General features: G+C 33.1%; 1 protein-coding gene across 1 annotated transcript in view; it reads right to left on the bottom strand.

Moving 5' to 3' along the window:
* The window catches only part of LOC148624205 (uncharacterized), a 52,202-nt gene extending 44,511 nt beyond the window's left edge, over positions 1–7,691 (bottom strand). The window contains exon 1 of the mRNA XM_088566732.1: positions 7,568–7,691. Within this exon, the coding sequence (XP_088422858.1) occupies positions 7,568–7,653 (86 nt within the window). The 5' untranslated portion in view covers positions 7,654–7,691. The remainder of the gene's footprint in view (positions 1–7,567) is intronic.
* Between the last annotated feature and the right edge of the window lie 6,813 nt (positions 7,692–14,504).

The following is a 14,504-nucleotide window of genomic DNA, read 5'->3' as shown; positions in this document are numbered from 1 at the left end:
TTATATTGTTTTTGAAATTTTTATATCCCCATACTTCACACATCCCCATACTTCACAATCCCCATACTTCACACATCCATATAATAAAAAGAAAAAAATATTGGTATGTATTTTAGCGTCATCCAAATATAGCCGACAGTCCAAAGAAAGGGCATTATATTCATCGTCAAGAGTAATTATAACAGGAGATCTAAATGTTGATTGCTGAACTATAAACTTAATCATATAAAGAATCTGTACAATTTGACCAATACAATAACTGATCCCACTAGGGTAATTAATAACAGCCAGACCTTGCTCGATACTTTTTGTTTACGGACGACTTGGTTGTCTCTGATTCCCATATAATTTCAGTCGATAGACAATACAACAATCACGAAGCTACAATTGTATTCTTACACATTTCTTTGAAAACGCAAATTTCGTAGAAGAGACTTGTACGGGACTATCAAAACTTTCAAAATCTGATAGCTGCATTTGACTGAGAAACAATCAAGAACTCCAATAACTCCAATTTTACCCAAAAGTACTAAGATATTATGAAGGACTGTTTCTAGAAAAGAGGTAACAATTCGCCCAAACTTAAAGATATGGTTCAACTCAGTGTTACGTAGAGAAAAAAAGAAAGCGCAATAGATTCCACAAATTAAAACCCAAAACAAATAGGATGTCTATATTAATAAATACAAAATGAAGTTCACAAAAGATACTAGTGAAATTTCTGGAATTTGTCAATAGAAAAAGGAAAACGGTATCTGGTGAATTCGAGGAAGCGTGCCTACTCAATATTTATTTTTGTTCTATTTCTACAGTTAATGATACTTGTTTTCGAACACTGGGTTTGGAACAGCGAACGAACGCATCTATTGATATATTTGTCATTTCTTTAAAAAAAAAAGCCCTAGGATCCGATTCAATCAGTCACCCCATGCTTAGAAATACAAGATATAATTTGTTTTCCGTTATCTTTGCTTTTTAATTTGTCCCTTCCGACAGCCCAATTCTCTGAACTGTTGAAAACTGCGACTGTGATGCCACTTTTTAAAAGGCCTGTGTTACTCGAAATTTCAGACTATAGATCTATCTCACTTATATTATCTGTTGGCAGGTTTTTGAAAAGGTTATATTTAATTAGGCACATATTTAATCATTTGTTGTTCAATAGCTGTACAAGTAGTTGTCCCATGCCATTCTACCGATCACCATCTAATAGAAATTTATCATAAAATAACAATGACTCTCGAAGAAAAAAATATATCTTCTTTTTGTTTTCTGTGATGTATCTAATGCTTTATGAACGCGTTTGGCACACAGGTTTACTGATAAAACTTTGATATTCGTGATGACCTCATCAATTTTACAAATTTTTTTTAGGGGATGTCCGTCACATCGCTATCATACTCCGCACAATCTTACTCTACAATCAAAGATGTGATGAATCTAGATCTAGAGATTATAGCAGCATGACCTGAAATACGGTTAATACATTTTAATTTCCAAAAACATTGCTAAACAAACCTTACGGAAGACATTGATTATTATTTCAAAACCCACCCCTTTTTCCAGATTCTCCTTTATTCAATTTCTTTGTTTTAGTTTCATATCTTTCATGTTAATTTGTATTGCCTATTCCTATTCTCTATTATTAATATTCTTGGTCATGTCTTATTACCGTCATTATGCATTTTAGCTTACCTGGACCGAACTTTGCCTCCGCTTCCGTAAATTTTTCATATTCTGCTCAACTACATGAAAACTCCTTGACCAATATTAACCAAACTTGGAAGAAATGATGTAGGCAAGAGCATTTACAAAATATCCACTTTTGGTTTCACTTAATTAACCTAGATGGCCACCAGAGTCCATTTTAGCTTTGGCCAATTTTCAAAGATCAACTCCTCTGAAACCACAGTTCCCATTTTTTTTTAAAACTTGATATGATCAATGACCTCAATGCCATCTACATACGATCCACTTTTTATATAGCTCAGGTGGATCAGCGGGTGACTTCGGCCAATCAAAGTTGCCATTGAAATCCTTTGGGGGAAACACATTTTGGCCTGTATCTTTTCTTTTACTGAGCAAAAGTTGCCCAAACTTAACAAAAATAATAAAAGGGTCAACTTCAACTTCTGAAAAAATTTTGGTTCCATTTGATTAAACAAGAAGGCCGCCTAACCATTGAAGCTTCTGATTGGCTAGGTTTTAAATATCTACTCCTCTGACACCACTTGTGCCAGTGTCTCGAAACTTAATAGGGCTAATGAACTCAATGTTTTCTACAAACGAGTAATATTTTGTGTGGCTCAGGTGGCTTAGCAGATGGTCGCGGCCAATCAAAGTTGCTATTAAAATCCTATTGGGAAACACATTTTGCCTACTTGTATAACTTTACCAAGTCAATAGAGACTTAACTTAATAATAAAAGGGATGACTTAAATATCTGATAAAAAGTGGTTTCACTTGATTAAACAAGATTGCCACCAGTAGCCATTTAAGCAGGTGATACAATGTATAATGTATAACCACATGCTTTCAATTTCAAGGTGATTGATTCAGGCTCTCTGGAACCTCTAATTTGTAATCATAGTTTTCATGGAAGGAGACCTCCATAATGTTGGTATAAGTTGAGTCCAATCCCTTGCTTACATTTTTGAGCATATAGATATAATTCTTCTGTCTTCTTAATTCCTTTTCTCCTGAGGGAGATTAGGGCTGTAAACGAGTGTTATCCATCCTTCACGATTTTGAGCTGATCTTGCCATGTTTCTTTTGGCCTTCCTCTTTTTCTTCGTCCTTCTGGTGTCCATGTCAACGCAGTTCTTGGGTGCGAGTTGTTGTTCATTCGTAATACATGGCCCAACAATTTCCATCTTCTGGTCTTTATTTGTTGGCTGATTGTTTCCACTTTTGCTTGTTCTCTCAGATTTTCATTACTTATCTTTTGAGGCCAGTAGATCTTGTATATGTAACTTAGACATTTGTGTTGGAATGTGTCTAGTAGTTTGTCACCTCCTTTGGTCATTTTCCATGTTTCACAGCCGTATAAAAAGATGGAGATCACGTTTGATTGAAACAGTTTGATCTTGGTCTTTCTGCTTATTTGGCCACTGTTCCATATTTTACTGAGCTTATAAAATGTTGTTCGTGCATGCCCAATCTCCTAAGAATGTCATCATGTGTACCTCCCGTGCTGCTGACTGTTGCACCAAGGTAGACAAAGTTGTTCACGTCCTCTACCTCCTTTCCAGCAATCATGATGGGTTGATCGTTCTTGACGTGAAGGCGCATAGATTTGGTTTTTGCTGCATTAATTTTTAGCCCAGTTGTGGCATGTCTGCTCAGGTTTTCTACTTTTCAATGCATTTGATCTTTCGTGCTAGAAAGAAGGGCATTGTCGTCTGCAAAGTCTAAATCATCTAGCTTTGTTGTCATTTTCCATCGAATGCCAGTGTTGTTATCTTTGGTTGTTTGTCTCATGATCCAGTCTATGATTAGACGGAACAATAAACCTGACATGTTGCACCCCTGCTTGACTCCTGACTTGAAGTCAAACCATTCATATATCCCTGTGCCATCAACAACTGAACATTTGTCTTCATCTTTGATCTTAACCATTTCTATCATTTTTTCTGGTATACCATACACCTTCATAATTGTCCATAAGGTTTCACGATGGACACTGTCAAATACTTTTTCAAAGTCGACGAAGCATAAATAAAGGTTTGAGTTCCATTCGATAGCCTGCTCTAAGATGTTACGAAGAACAATAATCTGCTCGGTGGTACCTCTTCCAGCTCTAACACCTGTTTGTTCTTCCCGTAACTTTTGGTCAACTTTTGTTTAAACTGATTAAACTAAACAAAAAGACAAAAGTTGCTACACCGAGCACCGGATGATCAATATGCATGAGTTTCTCTTCGACAACATATCTATCACTTTTGGAAAAGACAATTTTTCAACAAAGAATCGGCATTCCATTTGGAACTTATTGTGCCCTCTTCTAGCCAATCTGTTTCTTTATTTTTATGAATTGGAGTTCCTTCAAAATATTGTGATATACATATAGATGAAAGAGGCTAGTTTCCTTTAATTTCACATTATACACATACTGCATGTAGCAGAGGGTGTTACGCTGTAGTATCACAGAAGGTAAATGCATCACCCGAGACGAAGTCGAAAGTGATATATTTACAGAGTGTGATACGATGCTTAACACCCTCTACTACAGGCAGTATGTGTTATATTATACTGAATATGAGAGTGTGATCTATCGTGACGTTGAGGGTGTTATCCTAGCGAGGGTGATATATCATGACGTCGAGGGTGATAAATCGTGACGTCAAGGGTGATATATCCTAGAGAAAGGCATGCCCGTAGCCAGAAATGTTCCAGGGGGAGGGGTTACGTTGACTCGGGGCACGACCTTCACGGCCTGGGGTCTGGGGGTATTTGGTGCAAAATCTTGCGATCTAGCCATTTCCTGGCACTGTTTTTGTATTTGAGGAAGTCCTGTTTTTTAACCAATTTTTTAAAGACATAATTTTCAATTTCATTTACATCTGTATACTTTTACTTCAAAGTTTTAAGCAAATCAACATAGCAAAAAAGCCAAAATTTTCAAATATGTAAGGCATTAATGATACACTATTAAACATGGATTAAAAAATAAACAATAATACAACAATATACATTTTTGTAACATTATTTATTATTCATAATGTAATGCAAATGAGTAAATACAGTATATTTGATTCCAACAGCATCTTCTAAGCTTATGAATTAGGGATTACTTGAGATTTCCTTTAATGTGTATAAAATGTGTTTGAATTGGAGAATTTTCTGTTCACCATAAACTAATATGATTTAAAAATCTGGTGAGGGGAGTTTAAATAATTTTACTTTAATATTTTAAGGCGTGAGGGGGTTAAAACTCCATACACTTGTTTTTTACAAGCTTAAAAGTGAACCTCAACTATAACAATCCACAAACATGTTAAACTAAAATTTTACTGTTTAAAAATATAAACAATCTATACAACAAAAAGGGTTTGCAACATTGAGCTACGCTACAAAAATAGTTTCCTATTATCATTGAAAATGGTCAATTCTCATTTTAAAGTTTAAACAGTATTCTATAATGACCTCTAATATAGTGGTTTAATGCGAAAGTTACATAATTACCCTTTTTAACATATACAGACAAATGAGAGTAATACTAATAAAAGCTATGAAAAAATAAAACTAATCACTGACATTTGTACCTTCAAATGTATCATGTAATGCGTGTGTGTTTCAGTATGCTATTTACTTCATAGCTTACATATCTATAGCTTACAACTAATATTTTGATTATGATCTTCCTACATATTTGATTTTAATGCTGCTGATGAGAGGTTACTCCTTGAAACACGTGTACCTCATATCGAAATTTACAATATATAAAACTGGTATTTTGTGTATTTTAAAACCACTGGGTCGACACCACTGCTGGTGGACCTGAGGTCCCCCAGGGTATTCACCAACCCAGTAGTCAGACTTGTCTGACCCCGAATAATATCACATTTTATCTACCCTATTTATAAAATCTTACAGTATTCAAAATTTAAAAATACATAAAAAACCGAGACTTCATTCCTTATATTGCATGTGGTAGAACCTCTCGGTGATGAATTTGGCTTCCTCGTTCGATAGATTTGGTTATGAGTACTTCTTCTATACAACTTATATTTTGATTATGATCTTCCTACATATTTGATTTTAATGCTGCTGATGAGAGGTTACTCTTTGAAACACGTGTGCAGCATATCGAAATTTACAATATATAAAACTGGTATTTTTTGTACTTTAACTTTATTTTTTATTAAAAGCTTTAAAGAACCTTTAAAATATATATTATAATAATTCTACACTTGACTTAGTGATATTGTTTGCCTTAAATTACTGCCGAACAAGGTTTTTTCCCCTGGAGGTAGTTTCCAATTTTAAATCAAAGTACTCATGTACTGAATCAATTTATATCGATCGTTTGAATTTTTGCATTCCTCAGGAAGTATGTGTATAATGCCGTACTGTACATTGTATGTTACAAGGGAATATTTCCTTCCAGCTAATATTAAGAGATGGAACCACCTCGACATTTTAAATAAGAAAGATAGATTTATTATCCAAATTTAAGTCAATTTAAACTAAGAATAAGGATCTATCCATTGTACCAATTTTTGAAAATATTTTTCATACGGGTCTAGAAAGCTAATAAATTAAATTATACTGATGACCCGACTATTTTCATCTTTCACAGATCAACTATGCAGATGTGGTACTAGAATTGGAGGTGTTGACCACTACGTTTTTCATTATCCTTTATATGTATTTTTAAGTATCAATATCTGTAAGAAGCAGGCAGTGCATGAAACTTGGTATGAAAAAAAAATTGAAAGTGTATTTTGAATATTTGCACCATCAGGATCAATTTATGGAAGAAAGGTAGTCCATATGGGTTTGGTAAATTGAGTTATAGTTCATTGAAATTTACTGAAAATGAACATTTAAAGGGCAGATAGCTCTGTCAAACGAGACTTACACTTGATAATTTAAGATATCCATGAGATATTTACCCACTAAATGCAAACATTTTACTATGTGGAAGCATGAGGAGAACATTTGTATTTTTCAGCATGTTTTTCAGTACACAAAATGGTTAGAAAGATTCCTTATTGTATGACTTGTAAATGAAGTAAATATTTTGTGTGTTTTTTTTTTCTTTGTTATACGATCGTTATCACCACATCACCTTTCTCTACATTTAACATTTAGTTACGCTCATTATATTAATGTATGATTCATACATTCTTAAAGCATGCTCTCTTATACTGTATTTGTGTATATTTATATACTGTATATAGGAAAGAAGTAAATAAGTATGACTTATTTTTGTCAAATCTCTATTTTGTTTTGAGCAAACTGAAGGAACAATGACCGCATCATGTGTTAATTGTGTGTTATGCCTCCAAGACAGTATGAATATTTTAGATTTTGGTTTGCTTTTTCAGTCCTTGTCTTTTTTTCGTCTATTGAATTAGACTTACATGGTGTGTTTTACAAGAAAAAAAAACACTCCTTATTTTTTTTAAGGTTTGAAGCTCGGTTCCAGATCCTATTGTTTATGGAGAACTATGGTGGTCTCCATTTAAAAGTACTAAGACAAAATAGATTAAGTACATTGTATTGGCGATAGACTAACATCAAATTAATACATATATATTCAGTAACGTTATTTAGTAATATTGAACTCATTTGAAACTATTTTTCTCTTTAATTGGTTGACAGATATAGTCTTTAATTTAAACTTTGGTATTATCACATGCTTCGCCGTCGCCTAAAAGTTATATCGTATTTTTCATTTCTTCTGTTGACAGTTGATAATTTTTGCCATGTTGCTCATGCGGGGTATTACTATGCATCTTGGATTCTTATACAGCTCGTCGTACTGTCTTTCAGTTATGTCTGATCGAAAAACAAAGGTCAATAAACATCGTAATCATTGTTTAAAATGAATTGAACTTACCAAATAGTGAGGCTTTTGTCTTTTTCCCCAAAAATTACAACGGGATACACAACGAACAGAATCCCCCAAACAAACATTTTCACCATAACTAACAATTGACTCACAATGAGGAAATATGTCAAATTTATAGAATATAGATATAATGTACAAATAGAAACAGGAAAACTATAATTGAACTTTAGGAAGTATTTGTCTTTTTTTAAAAACGCAATTGATATTGAGATGGTTTAACATCACGTGATACCACACAAATCAAACTTTTTCGATGGGTTTCTACTTCGATTTTCAACTCTTTTCTTTTTGTTGATAAAATATTAAGATCAATAACTTATCAAAACTCTTTGCTATAATGTGACTAGAACAAAAACATGAATATCTATAGATGATATCATAATATTTTTTTCTTTAATAAAACTAGACGAATATGTGCAAACATTACAAATGGCAAAATTTTAACTCTTGATATATATATTTTTAAAATTTATTGTTGTATATCTTCATGTATATTTGCAACAAGTTTATTTACATCATCTCACTCAGATCTTTTTAATGCAAGAAAGATAACTAATTTTCAACTTGTCCTTTTTATTTGTTATAATATTAAAAATTAATCACTTTTCCAAAATTTTTGTGATATTTTGATTAGAACAAAAAAATAAAAAAATAAAAGAAAGAAAAAAGATTGTCTATAGAAAATGTCATAATATTATTTTATCCAACTTCTATGATAATAAAATTAGACGCATTGCAAATGGTGTAATTTTAATTCTTGATAAATATCTTTTTGTAATTATGAGTACATTGTTGTATTTATTCATCTATAGGGTGCATGCTTGCATACCAATTATGAAAGTAGTGTGAAATTTATATTTGTTTGAAGTACATGTATGTAATAAATATAATGTGATACATATTTTAAATTAAATAAATAACCTTATTTATTATTTAATATTCCTTTTCGAGTTTGCCTCCAGTTTCCTTAAGAAATATTTCTTAGTTAAGAAAGTCATTTATCTTCTTAATTCAACAGTTACAAATCGTCTTTCGAAATTTCTGATATTCGGTAATCAATTTCGAAGCCAAAGCAGCATTAAGACGAACATGTACTGGAATATGTATTCCAAATAAATTACTAAACTGGAAGACAATTAAAATCTTATTATTTTCGTAAGTCATGGTATTATAATTTCACGTGGTACAGCGTATAGAAGTAAATTTTTGTACAAAAATGTAGTTAGTGATCGAGTAGACCCAGTAGTATATTTGTCACGTGACAAGCATGGTTTGTCAGTTTCTTGCTACTTCTACACCAGTTCAGACATTACATGTAGAACCTGATTGTTGTCTTTTTTATTATTATTATTTTCTATCAAATTTTGACATGTTTTCATTTATTTACATTTATAATTTCTGTCAGGATTATTCGCATTGGGTTCTTATATAGATTTTTATTCCTTTTAGTTTGGTGTTTTCTGACTGGTATCTTTGTTAAAAGAGTTATTGTTTCATGTTTTCCTTATATTTGTTTTATCCAGGGTATAACACATGCTAACATAACAATTTTTCATATTGTGCATATAGGACAAGTATTTTTCTATAATAACAACTGGTGTCCTCTATGTACTGTGAGCTATCGGCAATCACATAGATTGTTTGATTTTAATTGTGTCTAAGTGTATTGAAGCATAAATACTGATGATTTTATTGATCGTTGTTTTAACTTTAAATTTCCATTTTCGTGCAAAAAAGTTTCAGCGCACCAAATGTATTGATTCAATGTTGATACATGTACTCGCAATGGAAGCTAATCATTTTCAATCGGGTCTCTAGCCTAAATATTCTGGTGAAGTACTTTTTTGAAAATTATTATTTTCACGTTAAAAGGGCCTAAAGGGATAATCGCCCTAAACATATTTTGTTAAAGAGTTACATACAAAGGTTGCTTTCTGCACTGCTTTGTTGATTTTTAATGCATTACTGATTGTACTGCAGGCGGGAGCATTCGTTTCCTACCAAGACATCTTGTTTAATAATGCCTCTTAACAAAGTGGTCGAGGCATATCATAGTTTTCCCGTTGTCTATCATTTAGTCATACCATCCGTCTGTCATTCCAGGACAACAGTAGCTCACCTGACCAGAAAGACCATGGGAGTATTGTCTTCACTATATGTCCGTCATCCATCGTCTTGTCTTCCGTAGTCGCCGTCCGTTCACTTTTTCAAACATCATCTCTTCTGAAACAACTAAACAGATTGTAACCAAATTTCGGTTCAATATTCTTTTGGGTATGTTTAACAATCTAAATTTGGGTTCTTTTTATATGCAAAAACATGGCCACTATTACTAAATAGATCATATACTTAGGTCAAATTGCAGAATTTTGCAAATAACTCAAAAACGGTTGGGTGTAGCTAAATCTGGTTGGGGTGAAATTGTTCTACATGGTGAGACGAACCTATGTCGAAATTTTCATATGAAGACCGTTTGACCTATGTTAGATTCATATCCCTGGAAGAGCAAAAAATAACTACATGTATAACAGATTTATTGTACAATTTGAAAACCAGTTAGATAACTAAGATGCTCTTTAATGACCAAATGATTCTTATTACAATATATAGTACGTCTGAGTCAGGAGTCCAATTTTAAATTATTGCTTTAGAAGGCTACACTTCCAACCACAAATGACACAGACTTGGCATCCTTATACACATCTTGTAAAGTTTGTATACTGCATATGTCTTAACATTCTCCACCAATGCTAATAAAGCACTTAAATCTTCATGCTCATTGATTGTTACCTGAACAATTTCATTATCTGTTAAAACATAAAGTAACACTTCAAGTTTTGGTACAGATAAGGTATTTCACCTATATATCTAAATCCTCTAATAGATTTTTCCAAATTGTCAATTCGAAAAGTTTATTTGAACTCGCACTAAACAATGTAGAAAACTATCCAATCCATTGTCCGTGAAAGTGTATGTAAAAGTAGTGTCAGCCTTTATGATTTTATTATCTAAACTTTTGGAACGTTTTGACGGCTTTTTCCTGTTATTTTAACACTTCTATTCCACTGAACACAGAACGAGGGATGCATGTAAGGGATTAAATCCTTAGAAATTAACGAAACCTTTGAAAAAATACATGTACATGTATAACTTTCATAACAGCGTCATGTTTACAAAAAATCTACTTGTACATGCACTTGTACTAATCTTTGTATAAAACCAATAAAGAACAGTTAATCAGGAATTATTTTAGAACATACTACATCAGTATTCTAAGCACATATGAACGGGATTAAAAATTTGGAGACAACTGTGCCTTGTTTACTTTTACACTGGTACTTGAGGGACTTAAGAGATATTGTGTTTTGTGCACTTATGACGATTGAGCACGTCGATTAAAAAATATACACAAATTGCACTCATAAATCTTGGAAAATAATGATTTTTTTCGTGTTTTTGTTTAAATTTGGTAAAGTTTGTAATAATTTCTAGCATTGCTAGCATTAAAAAGTGTTTCTCTGCAAATGTTTCTCCATCATTAAGAAAAATATGTTAAAATCAATAGTAAAACAAAAATTGGTTGATCAATTTATTCAGGATTGGTTCTCACGACTAGGTAATTCTTCACGGGAAAATTTTATGGATCTTTTAAGACTGAATTTAAGTTAGAGTCGTATCTGATTAAGCTGAACAAGGCTGATTGTATTTATACAGCAAAATTTAGATGCTCTAATGTAAAACTTCCTGTTGTGACTTAGAGATGGGCCAGCATACCGATACACCAGCGAATATGAAAATTTTGTAAAACTCTGGGAAATGAATATCATTACCTATTTGTTTGTAACCATCATGAAATTGTGGAAGCTAGAAACAAATTTATTCCACAATATTATACTCGTAATCAAAATGTGAGCAAACTGAATGGGCTATTAACGTATTGTAATGTTCGTGTATGTCCCGAGCAGCAATATTTCAGGTATATTCAGGCGATGAACATGGAATAAATGATAAAATTAACATGAAATGATGATGACATGAAAAAAGGGATGGGACACAAGGATAATGGGGTCGACAGTTTTGTTGGCACTAGAAAAAGGGAGGGAAGGGTAGGATCGGGCAATTTAGCCTCATGTGGCGTAACGCAAAGGTTCTTACTTCTATCGAATACCATAGCAGGGTTCTTTAACGTGTGAAGAACGTGGCATCTTTCCCAACACAGTGCACCACTATGGTTTGCGTTCAGGTTTTCCGTATTAAAGCCTGACAACCCTAGCATATAACACGCCAGGGGTACCACATTCCACCACCTGGGGCACACAACCCAATTGCTCTGTGGGCAGGGTTCTGGTAACCGCCTTATGCACGAGACGTATATCAGTGTCGCTTTAACTAACTTCAAGGACCATAAGTATGTTAAACGTATTGCTCAAATTTCAAAATAATCTTAATTTAAGCAGATGCAATAAGACAAACTACGCCTCAATATAGTCTAAATTTAACGACATAAATTTGCGTATTCAAACCTCGTTATAATGTTCCAACCATTCCACCATTTTGACACAGAAACTACTTGATAGAATTAAGGTAGGAGTACCAAGCTCAAGTTAGCGAACAATAAGCCCAATCTAGCTAGCAAACAGTAAGACAGCAGAAAAACCACAGCCATGGTAAAGAAGTTATAAAACATGACCAAAATGTCATAGATGACACATAGGCTGCGTGTATTCAAATATGTTTAACTATTCAAATTCAAAAATAAATAAATTACAAATAAAATACATATATGATATATATAAATAAAATAAAACAATAAAAATAATCATAAAAATTTACTTTTTTCTGGTTAATTTATTACATTTTATTTATTTACCCTGTATAACCTTTAGGCAATATGGTTGGGTTAAAACGAAAAATTCAAGCCCAAGTGGCATTTCTTTCTCCTGTCATGCCATCAAAAAAACCCAACACTTTTGGCAAAAAAGGGGAAAATCTTTTCCCTGAGGATGAAACAATAATCCTCGCTCCAAAAAAAAACCAAAAAAAAATCCTTCAGCTCACCATTCAAACTTTACATTATCTCCTCCTTTTGGCTTTGGAGGAAAGAGGCAATAATCATCAAGCTCCTCAAAAATAGCTTCTTGCTATTAAAGTCATTTGGAACCCCATTCAAACACAAGTTTTAAACATTAAAACACAAGAAAAAAATACTTAGACAAAATGGGATTGACATTAAACTTAAAATGGGCAATAATCCTAACTTCATTTTGACAAGTTTAGATTTTAAACACAAAAACCTGTCCACTATTCCATTAGGACGGTCTCAAGATTACACACTAAGCCCATACAAACCTAACCCAAAATATTGTACTTTTTGTGCCAAATGTGGGCATTACAGAAAAGAATGCACAAACAAAACACCATCATGTATCAAATGTGCAGAAAACATCCTACTTCTGAGTGTACAAATACAGGCAATAAATGCAACAACTGTAGTGGCAAACATCAGGCTATTGATAAATTATTTCCAGTGTACAAACATCATATTATACTAGTTTTAGAATACATGTATGTGCAATACTTAGACTTTGATTAAGCAGTTAAAAAAGCTAAATCTCAACATCAAATTGACACCCAAGCCATAAACCTTCCACCAGTCAATCAATATCCCCATGAGCCAGAATAACGGTAATAAGTGTTGACAACAACAAAACAATCATGTGCACAAGCACTCAAGTCAACACCAATTAACACCTCTTGTGCAAACAATAAAACTGACAGTTCAGATAACACTGTTACAGAAGTAATCAATCAAACAACAGAGCATGATTTACTGTAACATATGCATATTGGAATCTTAGCATACGTGACATAATTTACTGTAACACAACTACGCTGAAGATGGGGATATTACCAGACCTGAAATCATGACCAGGTAGCATGTTGGTACCTAATCTAAGTCTAGTAATTATTTGATATCTTTTACCATTGTAAAAAGCTGGTTTTTCATTTACATTTGGTCTTATCATTTTATGCCATGTGAAGGCTGATGTTTGCCAAAATGCCTGCTTAATAATAGAATTAAATTCTTTTGCAAAAGAATTTAATTCTATTATTAAATATCCCCATCTTCAGCGTAGTTGTGTTACAGTAAATTATGTCACGTATGCTAAGATTCCAATAAATCACACGCGATCTCATTTGTATGTTCCGGCTTAAATATATCTAAGCCTCATACTAAATTCACACGGCTAATGCATCATACCATTTGTTTTCATCACTCATTTACTTGTGTAAGTTATTTGAATTATCTATAGTATTACATTGGCTATAATTTTGGTTAATTATATGTAGAGTTTGGGCTTATAATTGCACTTGTTAAATTAAAAAAGTTGACCAATTTAATTTAAAAAAAAAGCAAATTAAAAATATTCCAAAACAACATATTAACTAGAGGCATGGGCTGGTACATTCCCGTGTAGCGTTAGTAAAACTGCGTAATAACGCTGTGTACTAGCACGGTAAAACCGGGATCTACGCCCGGCTAGTCAACGCAGTCCAAATTCGGGCATGCGTCAACTTGACATGGTAGGATAAAATTTGTCGTCAGGAAATTGGGATTTTTTGCTGGAAAACATAAATGCTGGACGAATAACTTTTATCAAATCGTTGCTAGAATATTAATCGACAGATTGATATGAAATTTTGTTGAAAAATATTGTGTGTAATAACATTTGTAACATTTACTCTGAACTCAACTCACGATACAAAAACGTAAACAAACATGGATGCCTCCGTACATGATGATCACGAATTGCCCATATTTACCCAATCACAACCAAATCCCAGTACTGATTCTTTAGATTCTACAAAACCCACCACTAACAAACGTCGCAACCCAGAGAGCCCGGATACCCTACCTGCCACT

Source organism: Perna viridis, chromosome 2, assembly GCF_037379345.1.
Source record: "Perna viridis isolate PV_CMFRI_1.1 ecotype Kerala chromosome 2, ASM3737934v1, whole genome shotgun sequence".
Classification (NCBI taxonomy): domain Eukaryota; kingdom Metazoa; phylum Mollusca; class Bivalvia; order Mytilida; family Mytilidae; genus Perna; species Perna viridis.
The sequence above is the reverse complement of the archived record's forward strand: the minus strand, read 5'-3'. Positions and strand labels throughout refer to the sequence as shown.